General features: G+C 44.1%; 1 protein-coding gene across 5 annotated transcripts in view; it reads left to right on the top strand.

The window, feature by feature from the left end:
* Positions 1-20,505, top strand: part of AKAP13 (A-kinase anchoring protein 13) — a 247,688-nt gene that overhangs the window by 217,181 nt on the left and 10,002 nt on the right. For all 5 annotated transcript variants that reach the window (XM_081888328.1, XM_081888330.1, XM_081888331.1 and 2 more), the window contains 13 exons: positions 1,928-2,093; positions 4,291-4,358; positions 5,437-5,500; positions 5,974-6,109; positions 7,063-7,172; positions 10,604-10,750; positions 11,766-12,016; positions 13,213-13,338; positions 13,668-13,785; positions 14,470-14,718; positions 16,353-16,429; positions 17,849-18,030; positions 19,606-19,688. In XM_081888328.1, the coding sequence (XP_081744454.1) occupies positions 1,928-2,093; positions 4,291-4,358; positions 5,437-5,500; positions 5,974-6,109; positions 7,063-7,172; positions 10,604-10,750; positions 11,766-12,016; positions 13,213-13,338; positions 13,668-13,785; positions 14,470-14,718; positions 16,353-16,429; positions 17,849-18,030; positions 19,606-19,688 (1,777 nt within the window). The remainder of the gene's footprint in view (positions 1-1,927; positions 2,094-4,290; positions 4,359-5,436; positions 5,501-5,973; positions 6,110-7,062; positions 7,173-10,603; positions 10,751-11,765; positions 12,017-13,212; positions 13,339-13,667; positions 13,786-14,469; positions 14,719-16,352; positions 16,430-17,848; positions 18,031-19,605; positions 19,689-20,505) is intronic.

The raw sequence follows: 20,505 nt of genomic DNA on the forward strand, positions 1-20,505 counted from the left end.
TAATAATAATTTTATTTTCTAATGGCCAGGGATGGTGGGAGTTGCAGTCTAGGAACATCTGGAGGCATTACGCAGGCTACCCCAGGTTTAAGGCCACATCTTTGCTTAGTAGCCTCCACTACTCTCCCACGTCATTGCATCCTTGGAATCAGGGTAGCAAACTTAGGCTCAGGATAAAACACCTGTGGAAGCTACAGCAGACAAGCAGCCCAACCCTGCTCACGTTTACTTGAAAGTAAGTCTCACAAAATTCAGTGGTGCTTACTTCCGAGAAAGTGTGTTTACAGAAGGATTGATGCTTCAGATAGGCCTGGTTGAAAGAAGGATCGCTTGCTACAGCTGTATAAATTTGCATTCTCGCTTTGGAATGTAGTGCTTGAAATGAGACTGATAAGACTTCCCTCAGGGGTTACAGTCAGAATTGTAGGTATGCGCTGTGCTCCTCGAGACACTTAGGACTGAATTCAGAGAGACACGGAGATGCAGAATTACGTAGTAAGTTACCAAGATTTGCATGTGTCATCCAGGGGGCTCAGAGCTTTTCCTCCTGAAGACTGCAGGGCTTGCCATAATTTTTGTAGCCGTTCCGCTATCGCTGCCAACCCTTTCAGCTTCCCCCCTGCAGTTAACTGTGTCGCTGCCGCGCAGGCAGACGGATAGAATTAAACAGACTTGCAAATCATCTTTTGTCCTCCAAAATACTATTTGAGGTCCGTGGCTTGACAAGTGCCATAAATATCTGCCGATTCATACTAAATATGAGCGAGTTCATCAGTCATAAGAACATAATAAGGAGTCTGCTGAATCAGACCAAATTGGGCCCATCTATCCCAGCATCCTGTTCTTACATTGACCAATTGGATACCCATGGGAAGCTCAGAAGGAGGACTTGAGTCCAGTAGTACTCTCTCCCCTTTTGATGGTCAGCAACAGGTATTCAGAGGCATAATGCCTTGCCTCTGACAGTGGAGGTAGGCCATTGCCCTATGGCTAAACAGCCACTGATAGCCTTATCCTGCATTAATTTATCTAATCTCCATTTTTTAAAAAACAAACAAACCAAAAAACCACCTAAGTTGGTGTCTATCACTGTGATAGGCACCCACTATTTGTGCTTTCCAGAAGCAATTAAAAACATGTTTCTTTGGAATGGAGGTCTTTCGTGGACTACTTAAAAAAGCATTAGAGTCAAATGAAATTGCGAGTGGGATTCGAGATAAAAGCAAATGGAAGAAAAACGACAAGATAATCGTAATAGAGGATTTTTGGTTGTAGATAAAGATAAAATGCAGAAGAAAAGGTTTGAACAAAAGCACAGTGGAGGTGAGAGTGGGAAGTCAACTTGTGAAATAATGTAATTGTTTGATTTGAAGGTTATTGTGAAAATGTTTGAAAAATTTAATTTTACACACACACACACACACACACACACATTTTTCTTTCAACAGGCTTTTCCAGCTAGATGAAAATATCTCTCCCGTAGATGTTTGCTTTGTGTTGCTTTTAAACCTAGCTTGTGATTTTTTGTACTTAAAAACAACCACCACCTAGTTTAGCTGTTTTTATGATACGTTTGTAAATTGCCTTGACACACACAAAGAAAGGTGATTCATAAATTAATAAAAGTGCAATAGTAAAAAATCTTACAGGAGTGAATGTCTACAGGCACTTGCAAAGGTAAATACTTATAGCCTTGGTCATGTGGCTGATTCAGATGTGCCTCATTCTGAGTGTCCACAGCCAATGACTCAGGACTGAGCTTGGTGTGAGATAGGATGGGAGGTGAGAATACCTGTGGTGTCCAGTGATAGGGCTCCCAAATATGTTTTCCCTCAGGTGAAAAGTGTCTTATACACACACAGAACAAAGAGCTCGTTGTCTTTGGGGTTTCCCATCCTCACACATTTCTTTTCTTTCTTTCTTTTAGGAAAAAGAGAAAGATAAGGAGAAAACAAAAGAGAAGGACAAAGACTCCAAGGAAAAGGACAAGAAGATGATAAACGGGCACCTCTTCAGTGCCACTCCGACGGTGGGGCCTGTCCATTGTTGCCACTGTTTGAAGCCTTTTAACAAGGATTCCTTTGCCTGTGCAAGTGAGTGGCATTTTTCTGCCCTGTGTTCTATTGCGGACAGACGTGTGGAGCATTATTTTCCAATCAAAATGTAGATGGGTGATGGTGAAATTAACAAAAGTGGCTGCCATTTTGGTCCCAGAGAGCAATTTAATAGACTCCAAATTGGTTCCAACAATAAGGCCAATTTGAACACCAGGAACAAGCCAAATTTATTTATTTTATATCTTGCCTTTACGTGTTATCCGCCCAACAACCTTGTGATGTAGGTTAGGGTGAGAGTTGGTGACTGGCCGCAAGGTGACCCATTGAGCTCCATGGATGATTTGGGAGATTTGAATCCAGTCTTCACCCAGCGCTAAGCGTTGTACAAAGTAAACACTAGCAAAGAAACAAGAACAAAAAAAAATTATTAAAAAAAATCCAGTGTTCTGTGGCGGAGTTAGAGTGTTGGACTTAGACCAGGGAAATCTGGGTTCAAATGAATGGATGACCTTGAGTCAGTCTTAGCTTGCAAGGTTGTGGATATAAAAATTGGGGTGCTGTTCTTTGTTAGAGTCCTGGTGTGTGTCCCTCCCCCCCGAAGTTGAAATCAGGTGTTTGAATGGTTCAGTGTCAGGAGGGCTGAAACCCTTTGCCCTTTGCCCTTGGTGTATGACATCATTGCAAAAAACGAAAATCGGTTTTGGAGTCAGGACCATTTTCATAAGGAAGTATTCATTAAAATCCTTGCTTTCCTGTTCTGATTTTGCATACCTCTGCTAATGACCTTCTTGAGTGCAATGCGTTCATATTCAATCACTTCTCACACATCTAGTAGTTCTGGTCTTCAGTTTATATGCTTACTAGTTCGTTCACATGACCAGGCAAAAGATGCCTTTCAGAATGTAAAATTCTGTTTAGTGATGCGGGTGAATACCAAAATGTAAGTCATTGTGTATGGAAGTAGCTAGAGACAAACCCCCTCCTCCTTTCATTCCAGGAAACATAGCACAAAAATCAGGTCAAAATTATTATTATTATTTCCAGATAGAAAATGATGGCCTTACATCTAACAAGTTAGTTTCCTGGGGGAGGAGGTGTTCAGAAGGGGAATAGAATATTCCTTGCATCGTCCCTTTTAAAACCTAAGAATTCTGACCCTTGCGCCAGGGCTTTTAAAGTCAGCATGTGCTGGGAGCCCTTAATCAAAATGGGTTTGGGTTCAAGTGAGGCTTTTGAGCAAAATAAGTAAATAAAACAAAGCTATCTGTTAAACGGGCATTGGGTTGGGGGATCTATACCTGACTCACAGGTTGTGACGCAATTCAGTATTTTCCTTTGCATAATGGCCTAACGTGTGCAGTGTCAAAACTGAGCCACATTATCTCCACGGGGCATTTCCTTGTCTGAGAACCTGAAGTTGCTGGTCTGTTGCTATTGACTCAGATGAAAATGCAAAGGTTAACCGATTAGACGTTTTTCTGTTGCCCAACCAGTATTGACTGTGGCGATGACGAGGATTATGAGAAACGAAAGTAGCTCGGCTTTCTTCGCAGCCACCCCCAAAGTGTTGTATGCATAACGTAGCGCCGTAGGACTTGTGATGGGAAGAGTTGACAACTTATTCTGATGCTCTGTGACAGCACATAACATTTCTCTCCCCCAAGAAGCTCAGAGCAGAAATGGAAAAACATAGCTAAGTTGGGCAGCTAGTTTGGACAGATAACAGCTCCCATAAGTGCTCATCTTGCCCAGGAGCCAGGTTGGCTGTAGCTGTTTTATCACAAATTCTCTATGATGGCAAGCCCAGGTGTGATGGCATAGGGCGTGTGTATAGGAAGACCAGTGCTCCTTGTGAGTTCTGTAGAGGAAGGAATGGGAAGTGAGTTTTGGGTACTTACAAATTGCAAAGGGTTCCTTTACTGGAAATCTGAGTAGTAAGGGAAGGGGGAATGGAGAATGTCTCTATTTACTTTTATGTTGGTCCATTGGCTTTCTTTTACATCTCATTTCCCACTGAACTTGATATTTCCCCATTTTTCTGCATTTTAAAGTTGGAAGATTTGGAGTCAGTCTTTCTTTCTGGTGGCATGAATAATTAACATGAAAGAAAGCAAATTTTAGCTATCCCGATGGCTGCTGGGCACCTAAGGAGGTCTGAATTGTTAAACTTTGAAGACCATCACAAGAAACTAGGCAAATACTGACATGTGCTGCTGCTCTTCATTTTATACAGGTTGTGGTATTCTGGTCCATAAAAACTGCAAGGAGAGCGTGGTTGCTTGTGCCAAAGCCAAAATGAAGGTAAGAATAGTCTTGTTTCCTTTTGTGCAAAAAACAAAAAACAATTATCCAAAATTTTCTGTTTGTGCCTAGAAATCGTATGGTAGTAATACGACCAGGATGTCTGGAGCACAGACTTCTGCTTTTCAGAAGAGCAGGTTTTCTCTGTCTTGAAAAATCTCACGTCTTCTGCTGTTTTTAAATGTTTGTTTATTCAGTATTTTTTTTTTCTACTGCGGAACTCAAAGTGACCTACAAGAATAAACAAACATACATTAAAACCAGTTTAAACAGAGAAAAGTATAAACCTCATTCCCATTTTGAAAAGGCAGGACTTAAACATTGCATTCCCTTAAGAAGACAGCAGATAATTAAAAGTCAGAAGTCTAGGAGAAATTGTATTTGCCTGTCACCTAAAGACAGGTAGATAATTTTTTGTACTTCTTGATTGTAAACCACTTTGAGGTTTGTTTGGTTATTTTTTACAAAGTGGTTTGCAAATCCCTAAGAGATTTACAACCATAATGTAAGACATGCAAAAAGTTAAAACCACAATATGTAATGATAGCGCCAGGCAAGCCTCTCTGGAATAGCATTCCACAAGCAGGGAGCCACCGTTGAAAATGCCTGTTCTTGTTTTGCTGCTCTCCAGACCTCCCGTAGACTGGGCATATGGAGAGAAGCCTTAGATGAGGATTTCAGGGTCCGTATCAGTTCGTACTGGGGGCAGTTCATACATTGGTTTCCAGCCCTGGTTCTTGCATATGTGAGAACAAACTTTGGTTCATCATCATGGTTAGCTTGCACAAAGCAAACCATGGTTGGACATATTTATTCTGTTGATTTATATACCGCTTAACTATAGAGGCCTCTCAAGCAATTTTCAAAAGTTCGGTACAAAAGAGTAAAAATCCACTTAACCTGTAGAAGCAGAATTCAGTTAAAATGTCTGCTGGAATGAAACAAAAGTCTTCAGAATACTAACAAGTTGGCTGTGTCACGTTTTAAGGGTAAATGTGTATGTTTTAAGCGCCTTCAACAAATTGTTTCTAATGCAGAGTAGCAATTCATTTGTTCTCTTTATTCTTTCCATCTCCAGAAAGGAGGAGGCCTTCTAGTCAATGATACTTCCTCGTTACCTACAGTAATTATGAGAAATAAGCGTGAGTACCTTTTTTTTCTTCCTTCTTTACTTCTCGCTGCAGCACCTCAAAAGTTGGCACCGGGGCTTTTTTCCTTTCTCTTTTTGTAATTATGGCATAGAACAGGTTGTATGTGCTTTAAGATCAAGAGCAGAGTATAAGGTGGTAGCTAATGCTGGTCATATTACTAACATAGGCTCATTAATTTCAGCTGGTCTACTCTGGAGTAGGACTTTTCCATCATATATATTTTTTTTCTTACCTTGGTGGTGCATGAATTCTGAACGTTGTGCTGAAAATGCAGCTGCAAAGCTTTGTAGTTATGTCTGTTCTTCTTATACCACTCGTGATTGCCGTGTGTGTGTTGTTTAATTCTGTGTTTTTCACTTGTACTGATGTGTATTTTTATTCACGTTATTATCAGTTGTTATAAAATTCTCCCAGGCCTGTTGACTGTAACTAAAGAGATGATGACAATATGTCCCCCTTTGCAGCCTCTCAGCCAAAGGAGAGACCTCGATCTGCAATTCTAGCCCCTGATGAGAACACCGTGACCTCCATGTTCAATAGCAGGCGATCCCAGCATAACCCTTCCCTTTCGAAAAGTGTCTCCATCCAGAACATTGCTGGGTAAGGGTCATTCTTTCTGGGCAGGTACATTTGGCGCTAATAAGTGCATGGTCTGATGAGTTGAACAGTGAATAGAGGCACAACTCAAAGGAAGAGCCTGTGAAGAAAATCCCAGGCTTAGTTCCTGGTTATTATTATTTTGCAATTGGAAGGATTTTAAGTGGCAGGGCTGCAAGAGAACCCTGCCTGAAACTCTGGAGAACTGTTGCGAATCAGCGTGGAGAGCGACTGCCTAGATGAATCAGTAGTTTTACTCCTCTGTACATGGTTTCATTTTGGGGTGGAGAAGCTACAGGCAATGGGCCATATTTGACCCAGCATGGATTTCTGCCCAACCCTGTCTACCTGTTGCTATATGTCTCTGTGTACCATTATATGTAGGAGGTAGGTAGAGACACGGCTGGATTGACTACACAACAGAATTGCCCATGGGGGAACTCTCTCGCACAGAGCTGGTCCCTGCAGAAAGCCTCTTATGCAAAGGACTTTGACAGATGGGTAGGACAACCCAGCTATCAGTTACAGTACTTGGTGTCATAATGCCAGGTGATTAACAGGAGGTTTGCCCTGTCCACCTGTCAACGTTGGTCCATGAGGATGGGGACGACAACAATATGGCCCACCAAGCCAAAAAGGTTCCTCACCCTTGTAAGACAACCTGGTGTGTTGAGTGGAGGTTTGCACCTTCGTATGGTGCGATGATTTAAAGTATGGATGGGGAACCTGTGCTCCTCCTCTAGGGTTTACTAGAATGCATCTCTCATCAATCCTAGCTAGCATGCTATTGGAGGAATGGGGGTTGCAGGGGAGAAGAGGGAGGCAGCTGCCCCTTCCCCATCTCATATCGCACCCTCCCTGCATTCCTCAGCGGAGACCCAGGTTTCCTGAGTCAGCTGTCCAGCAAAGGTAAAATTCTGAATGGCCTGTTCTTTTCTGCCTCTTTGTTCCTCCAGAGTTGGGAATGATGAAAACATACTTTCATGGAAGTTCCTCTCCCAGTCAACGGACTCCTTGAATAAAATAAGCCGGGTAAACGAATCCATGGAGTCATTAACAGATGAAGGTAAGTGGCAGCAGTAAAACAGGCTCAAGTAGTGATCATAAGAAGAGCTGCCTGGATCAGGCCAATGGCCCATCTAGTCCAGCATCCTGTGCTCACAGTGGCTGAAATCAGCAAGCAAGATTCAACTGCAAGTGGTGATGGTTTGAAGCTTCCTATGTGTACAAAATGTCCTTGAAAACATCCACCAAATCAAATTAGGTCTATTGTAGACTGCCTCCTGATGGACTAGTTTTACTATGTGCAAATATATTATTGCAGGCACATCCAACTCCCAAGAGACTGTGATCTACTCCCAGTGTGGGTGTGGGAGGATTGACTGGAGTTGTTGAGCTTTTTGGGGAGGACGACTGACAAATAGCCAAATAGCATCCGGTGCTACAGCCTAGACACAAGATTATTGCCTCAGTTAGAACTAGGCTCCAAATTTAATTGCGGTTAGCAATTATGATTAGGGGTTTCACTTTTATAATACAATTCTCACACTCTTATATACCGGACTGGTTTGCATGTCATGGTGATCCAGTGCTTATTCCTGGAGAGGCATTGCACCCACTTTGCTCCTTCCTGGTTTTTTTTATCACAGCAAGGCAGCTAAGCCAAGGTTTGATTTACTGTATTTACTCAAATCTAACGCCCACCCTGGGACACAGGTGGCGCTGTGGGTTAAAGCCTCAGCGCCTAGGACTTGCTGATCGAAAGGTCGGCGGTTCGAATCCCTGCTGCGGGGTGCGCTCCCGCTGCTCGGTCCCAGCGCCTGCCAACCTAGCAGTTCGAAAGCACCTCCGGGTGCAAGTAGATAAATAGGGACCGCTTACCAGCGGGAAGGTAAACGGCGTTTCCGTGTGCAGCTCTGGCTCGCCAGAGCAGCGATGTCACACTGGCCATGTGACCCGGAAGTGTCTCCGGACAGCGCTGGCCCCTGGCCTCTTAAGTGAGATGGGCGCACAACCCCAGAGTCTGTCAAGACTGGCCCGTACGGGCAGGGGTACCTTTACCTTTACCTTTTTAACACCCACCCTTTTTTGGCCAAATTACATAGAGAAAATTAAGGTGTGCATTAGATTCGACGGCACATTTACATTCACCAGCAAATCCTTTTTTTGTTTCGTTTCAAGGTTCTGAAAACTGAGGTGTGCATTAGATTTGATGGCTCATTAGACTTGAGTGAATACGGTACTAAGTCACCTGAGCCCAGGATCATGGTTTAGCATTTTCCTTCTTAACCACAGCCTAAAAATCACAAGCCAAACCTTCACTCCAGATTATGGATAAAGGGGAGAGATCTTAACCACAATCACAGATTTGAAAAGTGTGCTAAACTAAACCTTGGCTTAGTTGCTGCAACTTACTAAGCTAAAAGGATGAGGGAGAAGAGTGGCTACAATCTCCTCGGGAGACCACACGTGGTTTGGGTTAGTAGGTGACTGCCGCCACTATGTGGCCTGCTATCTTTTCATAGATCCCAAATCAAATTATTACTTTTTCTGTTCAATCTATGCGTAGGTTGTTTTGGACCTAGAAACCAAATTTCTTTGTGCACCAGGACATAGCCCATCCGTTAATTCATTTTAGCTAGGCACAGCTAAGACACACAGAATGGTGTCCTTTCAAGGAGCAGTGAGCAGTGGCTGCTTTGGTAGCAGATAATTTTTTCTAAAATTGTATTCAGAGGACAAGTAAGCAGTTTCCTGCTCTCTCTTGCTGCACAATGTGCTGCTATGCTGGATAATCCTCAGCTCCAGGCTCATCTGTTAATTGCTTTCATAGCTCGAATTTGCAGGCTTCGCAGAGCCCCTTTCAACCGTTCTGTTAATTTCACCAGAGTAAACAAAGGCGGATAAATTACACCTTAATTACAATGCAATTACATGTCATTACATAAATGGTTCGCTCTTGGAGATATACACTGTAATTGCGGATTTACTAAGCATTAACTACCAAGTAACTTATGGAAGACTTTTGAAAAACAAAAGGGGGGTAAAAGAATTACATGGTTACCCGAATGGAGTTTAATGGTTCTACAAACGATCATCTCAATGCTCGGTAATGTGAAAAAGACATCAAAGTAACCTTTAGCCAGTCAGATTTTACTGTGCAACAGCAACATGAACTCAAACCACACTGAGGGTATTCCTTCTTGCCTGCACTCAGAATGGGATAAAAAAGATCCTTCCCCCAAAATTATTGCTTGGGGAGGTTCCCTTTGCCCTGTAAAATGCACCACCCTTCCTTCCTCTGTTCATCTCTACTAGTTACTTCTCCCGTCCAATTCACATAATGATGCTTCCCATATTGGAAACCATAAATGCAAATAATGGCTGTAGCTCTCCTTGTTTGGTCAACTTTCAAGCCCCTGGGGTGTAAAGCTGAAGGAGAGTAAGCTTCAGTAGGGGCAGTTCAGCTGAAGAGGCTGAGTGCAGATTTTGGAGACCCAATTGAGGCCTGGACTCTACCGGGAGAGTTCCCAGGGAAGTCGCAAAATGTTTGCTGACTCTGCTGAGTCCTCGGTTGAATCCTTACATCCCTAGGCAGGGCCTGATGCCTCCCAAAGCCTTGCCTCTTGAACTAAAGTGCACTAAATTGTAAGTGGCGCATTGGAATGGCCTCAGGGGTGCTCTTGTCTTTCCCAGTGGAAGATAAGCAAGCCACCGGCAGAAAGAACTTGCTGGGGGGGGGTGGGAGTGGAGAGGACAGAGCCTCAATGCTAGCTTCCTTGCAGATGGGTCTCTGTTACTTACTAGGAGAGAGCAGGTCAAGGTGTTGAGAAGAGTGAGGCGAAAGCACTGACAGAACCAATCTAGTACATTTTCATTGTGCTGAACCGCTTCTGGGTGGTGGGTGGAACAGGTTCATGTGCTGAAATCCTGGCTCAGTAAGCCAGAATATTTGTGTGCTCTGTGCACCCACTTAGCTCTTCTGTTCATGGAAGCGGGGAAGCAAATTAGGGAGCTGCACTTTTCCTTTATGTGTAATTGGCCTATGAAGCTGTGATCTAAAGCTGGCTTCCAGCTCTTGGTTTTTGTGTGTGTTTTTTGAATCTTTGAACCATAGTTTCCAGCTTCCTCTCTTGCACGAAGGGGCTGTATGAGGAAGCACAGAGGGTCAAGCACATCCTGGATTATTAAGCCAGGATTTGATTGTCTGAAGCTCCCCACTCAAAAGGTCTGATTTGCTCTTCCAAAGTTCAGGATCCGCTAACTCAGATTCTGACATATCTTCAAGGAGGTTCTATGAATTCTGTGGTCCTTAGGCTTCCTGGACAGGTGATCCTAAATTTGGGTCGCCATCTGATGAGACACCAACACCTGGAAGCCAGTTCTAAATTTTGTAGCACATGTATTGATAAAAGCATCAGCCCTGCAACTCAGCAAACTTGAGGATAAAAATGCTAGGAGCATTAGTCATTCAGATTTCCTCTCTCCACTACCCAGGTGCAGATATGAATGAAGGCCAGCTCATGGGAGATTTCGAAACAGACTCAAAGCAGCTGGAAGCCCAGTCCTGGAGTCAAGTCGTAGATGCCAAGTTTCTCCGGCAACAAAAGAAGGATGTTGTGAAGCGGCAAGATGTCATTTATGGTGAGCGTCACAATTTAATGCTAAGATGATCAAAATTCTGCAAGCACGGAGACAAAATTCTGCAACCTTCGTACATTAGCAAAAGTGTGTGATTTCTCTTTTTTACATTTATTTCTTCTGCTAATCCCAGGAAGGGACAAGGTGGTATAGAGACGACTGAAGCCTCTTTCCCCCAGTCTCATTCATTATTTCAGAAGGCGTTCTCCCCCTTGGTGTTTTCTTCCAGAATTCATCCTTTTAAGATTCTGTTGTTTGTTTTGCTGTCCTGTTTTATCACGTTGCTACTGTTTGATGTATGTATTCTTTGTAGATTCTTGTTGCCTTTTATATTGTCTGTGAACTGCCTCAAGAAAGTTCTGATTTCAAGTATAGGAACGTCCTCAGTTACTAAACCAGAGCTGAGATGCTTCGAGAGCCAAGTTCTGTGACCCAGGGATGGGGAACCTCTAGCTACAGAGGCTGATGTGGCCCTCCAAGCCTTTTTTATCTGGCCTTCAGGACTCTTCGCACTCTGTGGACACACTCCTAACTAGCCCTGCTTTGCAATGCCTTTGAGTATTATCACCTATGTTGAATGCGCCCTTAAACTCAGATAATTCTTCATTCTTGTTTAGTGGGTAGAAAAAGGTATATTATAGAGGGGATACCAATGTGATGTCATTTGAACGTTTCTAGACTACAATTCCCATCAGCCCCAGCCAGCATGACCAGTGGTCAGGAATGATGGGAGTTGTGGTCGGACAACATCTGGAGGGCAGCACCTTGGCTATCCTTGGTGTGTAGTTAACTAGCCTACTATATAAAAGCAAAATTAGCGTGAGTTGTTCTTTTGCTTCTGGCCCATTGCTGTCATGTGGCCACTGGAAACTTGCCTAGAGGGGACTGTGGCCCTCAGGCTGGAAAAAGTTGTAATGTCCAGTGCTACATTTTGTGGCTTTTCTCTGCTTTGCCAGGCCCTTCTCTGCTAACACCCCCTGTTCCTGTCTTGCCTTCACACCTCTCTGTTCTTCTTCAGAACTGATGCAAACGGAAATGCACCACGTCCGCACCTTGAAGATCATGAGTGACGTGTACAGCAGAGGAATGGTGCAGGAATTGCAGTATGAGCAACAGATGGTGGAAAAAGTCTTCCCTTGCCTGGATGACCTGCTAAACATCCACACCCAGTTCTTCCAGCGGATTCTGGAGAGGAAGAAGGAGTCGCTGGCGGACAGAAGCGAGAAGAATTTTGTCATCAAGAGGATAGGGGACATCCTTGTGAACCAAGTAAGCACTGGGAAGTGTATCTGAGGGCAGCGCAGGGCACAGAGCCTGTGTTTCAGTCCGCCTAATCTGGGTTGCACATGCAGCGAACTAAAAGCCATGATTCTGCGTGAGGAATGGCAGAATTCTGCAGCCTCTGTTAGCAAATTAAGTGTCTGTTTTGCATAATTTATTCTGCCAGGTGAGCAGGAGCAAATAGCTATATCAGGTCCTAAAGCCCCATGTTGCTACAAATCCTGCTCAGTAGGCTTGAGGCAGGACCCGGCCGCTCTAGTGAAGTCAAAGGCAGTATTTGCTTTGGCAAGCAGACCTATTCGATTCCTTGCAGCATCTTCGGAGCGCCCCAAATGATTCTGTACCGTGATGCATAATGATTGACACTTACATTATTTATTTTGAGATTATTTTAAACATTCACTTGATTGGAGTCAGATAGCCCTTTTAGTGAATCCAATGGAAAAACACGCAGCAGCAAAACCACAATGGGAGCAGAACTGAAGCACAACAGAAGGAACGGCATGTTTACTGAAGAAGGGGCACATCCTCAGGGAAGTCAGATTGCATAATTCATAGCTCTCTGAGGTCCAGTTATGACCCTAAATGTGTAAAAGGGGCTTTAAAAAACAAAACTGTAACCCTTAATATTATGCAAAAGTGTCCTAAGTTGATCACTGACATCATTGGGGGGAGGGGCATTATTAGCAGTCTCCCATGGATCAGAAACACAGCTTTGCATCAATAAGAAGTGATGCATTCAGTGCTGTGGGCCCAGCTCTGTCAAACTTCCTCCCTCTAGAAGTCAGACAGGCCCTGTCCCTGCTAAGTTCCAGGTGTCTGGTTAAAACCGTTTTATTTGTGAAGGCTTTTGCATCATGGATGTTCTTCCTTTAAATTTCCAAGAGATTAAATTTCTAAGGCTTAATTTATGGGATTTTTATAGTTGTAAGACACTCTGAGACATAAGATGGTGAAAAGTGAGATATAAGTAAACAACTATAAATGAATAAAAGCATTAATACCACCATGAGAGCCACCACTTTCATTTTCCCACAAGAAGTGCTGGGATGTTTAGCACAAACCACGGTCTGCTGTGATGTCTCAACTGAGTGAGTGGCTGATGATTAGGTTGCCTGACCCATTTGGGACCCACTTGGGGAGGCTACTGGCAAACTCTTAACATATGTTTTAACTTCTGGCAGTTTTCTGGGGAGAATGCTGAGAAAATGAAGAAAACCTACGGCAAGTTCTGTGGGCACCACAATGAGGCGGTGAATTATTTTAAAGACCTTCATTCCAAGGAGAAACGGTTTCAAGCATTCATCAAGGTAACACCGGTGTTTTGCAAATGTTCTCTTGTATAGAGGTGGGGTAGGGAATAGGGGGAAGAAGCATGCAGGTGAAGTTTCTTGTATATTGTGCTTCCTCCTTAAAAATCCAGATTCTTTCACCAAAGTCAACCACATATTGCAAGGATAGGGAGCCTGTGGCCCTCCAGATATTTATCCCTGGGCTTCTAGGCAGAATACATGTGTGTGATCAAAGTGGGGTGAGGTAGGGATAGTTTGCAAGGAATAACTGCTCAGCAGCAGCAGCAGCAGCAGGCTAATGGTGAGGAGTGTACCCTTTATCTTTCATTTCATTCTTCCTTCTCTAGAAAAAGATGAGCAGCTCTGTGGTGAGGCGTCTGGGCATTCCTGAGTGCATCTTGCTAGTAACACAGAGGATCACCAAATATCCTGTGCTGCTACAAAGAATACTGCAGCATACCAAAGGTAGGAGAAAAGCTGCCATTTTCCACCTTGGTGAGTAATTGGCGACATGGACCTCAGAAACCTTGGCATTTTATAATTGGGCTTGTGGCATAGAAAGCACCCAGTGCAAACCATTTTAGCATCCCTTTGTGCTTGCTTGCTGAGAGACTGTTGTCATAGGATATATTCTAGGTAAAAGAAAGCTGTCTCTACAGCAGCCTCCATTTCATGGAAATGGTCCTGCGGCTTCTGAAACCCTCATTCTTCTAAGTTGTTTCTGTTTAGTTCAATTGCACAAGTGTGGGTCTGCTGATTCTTCATGCCTCTTCTGGCAATGATCCCTGTTTAGGCACTTGTACTGTATCACGATGCTAATTTTACCTCCATACAGTTAGCTTGTCTCTCCACACCCCTACAAGCAAGACAAGCAAGAGCCAAAAAACAGTTGAACAGTTTAGCCAGGGGAGAGTTTGAAGGCCAGAGAGGGTTGGAGGGCTCCATTCGACCCTAATCCCCAAGGTTCCCCACCTCATGTCTTCATGAATTGTCACCTTGAGAGAGATCTAAGTGTCACTGTCAAATGTGTGCTCAGCAAATAGGTGGGAGGGTCAGGGAAAGGGAACGGAAGAGAAGTTAGCTAAAGCTCAAGAGCTGGGCGAAAGGAATTAAGCGAGAACTGAAAGATGGGTCTCCTTGTGTTTTAAGAAAACGACGAGGAGCATCAAGATTTGGTGCTGTCCCTAAACCTGGTGAAGGAAGTAATCACTGCTGTGAACAGCAAAGTCAGCAACTACGAGAAGAAGATGCGCCTCAATGAAATCTACACCCGGACGGACAGCAAGTCTATCATGAGAATGAAGAGCGGGCAGATGTTCGCCAGAGAGGACCTGCGGCGCAGGAAGTTTGTCCGGGACGGGCCCATCTCCCTGAGGAATGCAGCCAGCAAATTGAAAGGTAAGTGAGTCCTGCCGTCTGTATTCCCTTCCTGTCCCTGCATATTGGATAAAGGTGTAATTTGTTGGACCCTCCACGGTGTCCACATTGGGACAGTCTTTTAAATTCCTAGACTGCTTAAGCACAGCTGCTTATTTAAAAATGTGTGCCCTGCCTTTTCCCTTCTCCGTGGATTTCCAAAGGCCCGCAGTACTTTAAAACTGTTGTGTTGTAAAGAGAGAGAAAAGTCAGGACCATAATAACAGCCAATAAAGCCAGCAATATTGACATAAGGCAGCAGCAGCAGCAGAGGCAACCATCTCTTAGCAGTGGACCCCCATAAGCCTTTTGCAACTGCAGTGCTTTAATGTGCTATCCAAACCCCAGCCAAGATGAAACAAGGTTAATCCTCTAGGGTGGGAGTTTGGATGTCACTGTTGCAAAGGTCCCATCCTGTGTAGCTGCCCACCAACAGGGCCTTGGGGGATGACCTTCATGCAGGGTTAACCCCCAGGTGTTGCTGGACCCCAGCTCTTGTCATCCCTGACTATTGCCCCTATTAGCTGGGGTTGATGGGAGTCGGAGCCCACCAGCATTTGAAGGGCCACAGTTTTCCCCACCCCTGCATAGTAAGCTGCCTTATACCAAGTCAAACCATTGACCCATCTAGCTCAGTATTGTCTACTCTGACTGGCAGTGGCCTCTCCAGGATTTCAGAAGCAAGTCCCTCCCAGCGCTACCTGTAGGGTTATTGTTTTTCCTTGCACAGCCATGTGATGCTTCTGATAGGTGCCACGTCCAGCACACAGACCCAGGTGGTACATCCTACTTGCTGGACACGTTATATGGCATCTGGGAAACTATCTGAATAGCAGAAGTGGATTCTAAAGAATGAATTGCTTCTTGTAAAGCATGATTCAGCTGTAATAGTGTTTAGCCTGGGGGGCTGTGGAAACCAAGTTTGCCATTGCCTCCTAAGTTGCTCCAAGATGTGCCACCTTCAGTCTGGGGTAAGGTTACCAGATCTTTTCCAATAAATCCAGGGACACTTTTCAACTTCAAAGGATTTTGTATGGGGACTGATTTGTAAATCTGGGGACTGTCCCCGGGAAACGAGGACGTCTGGTAACCTCAGTCTGGGGGAGATGGTTAAACTCTCCTTCTGGTGAACTTTCACCCTGGAGCATGTTGGTTGTCCTGTAAGCATCCTGCCATGTGTCAAGGAGAATTCTCCTTTAGTTTCCAGAAACTAGTATTCTAGAAAGACTTCATGTGCAGTGAAATGATGATCTGCAAACACTGCCATTGAGGCACCTTGTGGAAGAAGCTTGCTGCTTGCGGCCACCACTTTTGGAGAAACTCCCCTTGACCTGACACTTTGGTCTTTTGATACTGATGGTCGAGGTGGGTGGATGGAGAGCTGCCTGCAGCCAATGAGAGTTATACCCAGCAAAACCCACTCCTTAGAAAAACAGCATCTTAACACCTTTTCCTCTTAGGACAAAAGCATTGATTGTGAATAAGGAGAATTTGCGCTCTCCTGCCCACTTAGCCACCTCTTCCCTAAACTTCCAGGTCTCTCAAAGGACTTGAGGTTTAGAAGTGAGCAAGTGTTTGTGTGTTTTTACATGGTCTGTTGTGTTTTTCTTTGCCAGAAGTCCAGGCTGTTCTCCTCTCAGATGTTCTGATATTTCTTCAGGAAAAGGACCAGAAATATGTGTTTGCATCTCTGGTAAGATCTTTAGTACTTTCTAATCAATAATAATAATAATGATGATAAATATACATTTGGCTAAAAAATGAGTTACTGAATCAAAGATGATTCTTGTATTTAGTTTTTGTTTGTTTTTAAAATGATCTGCTCCTTTCACTCCTTTTTACCATTTTTAAGGAAAGGCACACAGCCTCTGAATATATTTGTTTGGGGTCAAAAAATTCCTGGCTCCTATTTTCTCTGTGTACATTTTCCTTAGCACCTTTCAAATTTATTACTATTTTATTAAAGCATTTGCTTCCCTCTGGGCAAAGCTCGCCGTTATTAAAAGAGCAAGAAAAAGCAGGAATAAAGCAGCACGTTAAAACAGCAGAACTGTATAGAATGAAATTACAAAATGGGCTTTAAAAAGCTGGTTTTAAAAAATCTTTTCAAAAACCTATAAAATGCAATGGTGCTTTTGATCTTTAAGGGGGGGGGCCTCCAAAATGCCCAGTGGGGCAATGTCTTTATTAGAACCAACCAAAATGCCAGAAGATTGCAGCAAGCGATTAAGTTCCCCAGAAGTCTTCATTGCATTAGCTGACCTCAAGGCCATAACATGCAGTAGTGATTACCTAACTGTGCATTTCAAAAGTTTATTGTTCTCCTTTCCCATTCAGTCCTACCCTTTGCAGAGACGCAGAAACGTATTTGGCAATCTGTGATGATGTTCCTGTGTTGGTCTAAGTAAGGAAATATACTGTCAGGAAGCAACACACAGCTTAAGAGAGTCAGTTTCCGGACTCTCTGCAACACGAATGGGGCATCTGTGGCTTCCCAGATGTTGTTGGGCTCCAGTTTCCATTAGCCGCAACCAGCATGACAGGTGGCCAAAGATGCTGAGAACTGGACTCCAGGAACTTCTGAAGGGCCACTGGTTCTCCTCCTCGGCTATAAAATGAGTCCAATCTAAACCAACATCTAGAGGTCCATTTAGGCTCTGATTTAGGGCAGCTTCATTATATAGTAGGTGGACTTGTGTTGGACAAATCAGAACAGTAGTGAAGAGTTGAGCCAAGATGTTTTCCTAGTCCAAATTCTCCCTACCATTAAAACCTACTGAAATGCTTTAGTAAGTCGCTTGCTCTCATTCGCCACAGCATCTAAGATTGGCTGCAGGTAAAAATGTTACATGGAAAAAATACGAGAGACATTACACATACTTCTGTAAAACAAGAAAATATTTAATAAAACAAAAACAAAAGATTGGCTGCAGGCTTGAGAAACTCCCTGCACCTCTGTGTGTGTGTTTAAACTGAAGTACTTTAGAGGGGGATATGTATTAAATAATCCATTGGTTAGGGCTTGTAGTGGTTAAGATAGAAAAGTAGGAGGCCTGACAGGCTGCATCCGATTGAAAGCTGATTGATTTGTTTTGCTCTCTCTTCCCCAAAGGATCAAAAATCCACAGTGATTTCTCTGAAGAAGCTGATTGTCCGAGAAGTAGCCCACGAGGAGAAGGGTTTGTTTCTTATCAGCATGGGAGGGAAGGACCCAGAAATGGTGGAGGTTCGCGCCAGCTCAAAGGAAGAGCGCAACAGCTGGATACAAAGCATCCAGGACACCATGAATACTATGTAAGCAGCTGGTGGTTGGTCTGTGGAATGCATGGGCATTGTGTGTGGAATGCAATTGCAATCAAGTTTAGGATTGGCTGTGTCTCTGTGGCAGGGTGGCATCAAGGTGGAGCATTGCACCAGTATTTGAATGCTCTTAGGTTGTGCAGGTCAGGGACCCACATGTCCCCTTTTGATGGCGTTGTGGTGTCATGTTGAATGGAAGGACCATAGATTTGGTAGAGCATCTGCTTTGTATGCCTTCCTCAGCAGCTCCAGCTAGTGCTGGGGCAGACCTCTGTTTGAAACCCTGAAGAGCAACTTTCCAGACAGGGTAGTGAGGGTACTGAGCTAGACAAGGGACGCAGGTGGCGCTGTGGTCTAAACCACTGAGCCTCTTAGGCTTGCTGATTGGAAGGTCGGTGGTTTGAATCCCCACGACGGAGTGAGCTCCTGTTGCTCTGTTCCAGCTTCTGCCAACCTAGCAGTTCGAAAGCACACCAGTGCAAGTAGATAAATAGGTATCACTGCTGTGGGAGGGTAAACAACGTTTCTGTGCACTCTGGCTTCCGTCATGATGTCCCGTTGTGGCAGAAGCAGTTTAGTCATGCTGGCCACATGACCCGGAAAGCTGTCTTTGGACAAACACCAGCTCCCTCAACCTGAAAGTGAGATGAGAGCCACAACCCCATAGTTGCCTTTGGCTGGACTTAACTTTCCAGGGGTTTTAACCTTACTGAGCTAGATGGACGAACGGCCTGATTCAGTTATAAGGCAGCTCTTCCTGTGTTCCTAAGCTCGGTGTCCTTGCATCACATTGAATAAAAGGGAGGAGTTCCAAAATTTCTGGCCAGCTCGAGCATTCTACACGCTAATTGTTGTTGTAAACTATTAAACAGGACTGTATAGTAAGCAGGCATGCAAAAGACACAGATCCCTTTGTTGGAAAAAGGTCTATGTGTAACTGAGCTGTGTTGACATCGTTGTTAAAGTTAATGAGGTATACAAAAGCAATTCTAAGATACGCTAATCCACTGCATTTCTGCAGTTTAATCATCAATCAACCACTTTGCTTTTTTAGTCCCAGGCTGCTAAAACTGAATTGTTTTATAAATAAGTAGCATCTGTACATACAGCTGAGTATCGTGTCTACATTCGACTTTAAATGAGCATAAAACTAAATATGACTGATAGTGTCTTACTGTAAAGCTAAATAAACCAGGAAAAGATGTACTGCCAGACGAGAATTCAGTACAAATAGCAACAAAATACACAAATTACTAAATAATGCAAGTTACAAATCCAACCGATGCAAAATTGCCCGATGCTGGACACCAGTAGGCAAAATTGGCCACCTACTGGCCAACTTGCTGTAATGTTTGTTAAAAGTTTGCTTATCTTCAAGTCCAGGCTTTCTAAGCCTTGCCAGAAATCTTGTTGCCTCTGCAAAGACTGAAAGTCTTTTCCTTCCTCCTAAAGCATTTGCTTCCCACTGACAGATCCCAAATGAGCACTTATGGGGTTTCAAAAAAGATGCAGAGATGTTGATGTTTTTTCCTGCCCTGTTCTACTCAATCTGTTTGGCTCTCCCTGCAGGGATAAGGAAGAAGATGAAGGCATCCCTAGTGAATCGGAGGAGGAAAAGCGAGTGCTTGACACCAAAGCCCGGGAACTGAAAGGTAAAAACAACAGAAGCTGTGGCCAAAACATTTGCCTAAAACATGCCATAAATGTGCAGAGCTGGGGAACCAACGCCCATCCAAATATGAGAGTCCTAAGTTCAGCAGCCCCAACCACTGTGGTCAGTGATGATGGCATTAACTGGAGGGCCACAGGCCTTTTAGAAGCTACCCAGTAAACTTCACGGTGTTTTGATTCCAAATGCCCTGTACTGAGACCCAACACGCTAGTTACAGAACCTCACTGGTTCTTAAGCCTCCCCTCACTTACTCTATATTGACTCAATTCATACATAACACTGAGCCAAACTATGGTTTAGTGTGAATGTGCCGGGCTCCCAGAGGTAGCACATTGTGGCCACTTCGTTCCTCCTCCAGTCTTGCTGCTGCCGTGAGCTGAACCACAGTTTTGTTTTAACGTCGTCCAAATCCATGCTTTGTCTCACTCGAGATAAACTTCCTGAAGCTAAACCTAAGCCAGCTTTTACAAACCTGGGGGTCTCCGGATGTTACATGACTACAACTCTCATCAGCCCTGTTTGTTAGCCAAGTTGGCTAGGAGGGGTGGGAATCTCAGTTGAACATCTGGAGGGCTCCACACTGTTTACACAGTTCTTAGCCGGAAGGAATAATGGTCTGACTAGGTACAGTGTTGGTTTGCTTTGCATCAGTTTGCCTTGCCCTGTCCCCTCATTTTGCAAAGCATCCTTTCCCCATGGTAATCCAAGTTTCCCTCGATTCCTGCGATTCCCTGACTTGCCAGAAGGTGGGGCCTGGGTCTCAGTGATTGCGAGTCCCACCGAGTCGCCGAGGCACG

The sequence above is a fragment of the Podarcis melisellensis genome (assembly GCF_964234715.1).
Source record: "Podarcis melisellensis genome assembly, chromosome: 14".
Classification (NCBI taxonomy): domain Eukaryota; kingdom Metazoa; phylum Chordata; class Lepidosauria; order Squamata; family Lacertidae; genus Podarcis; species Podarcis melisellensis.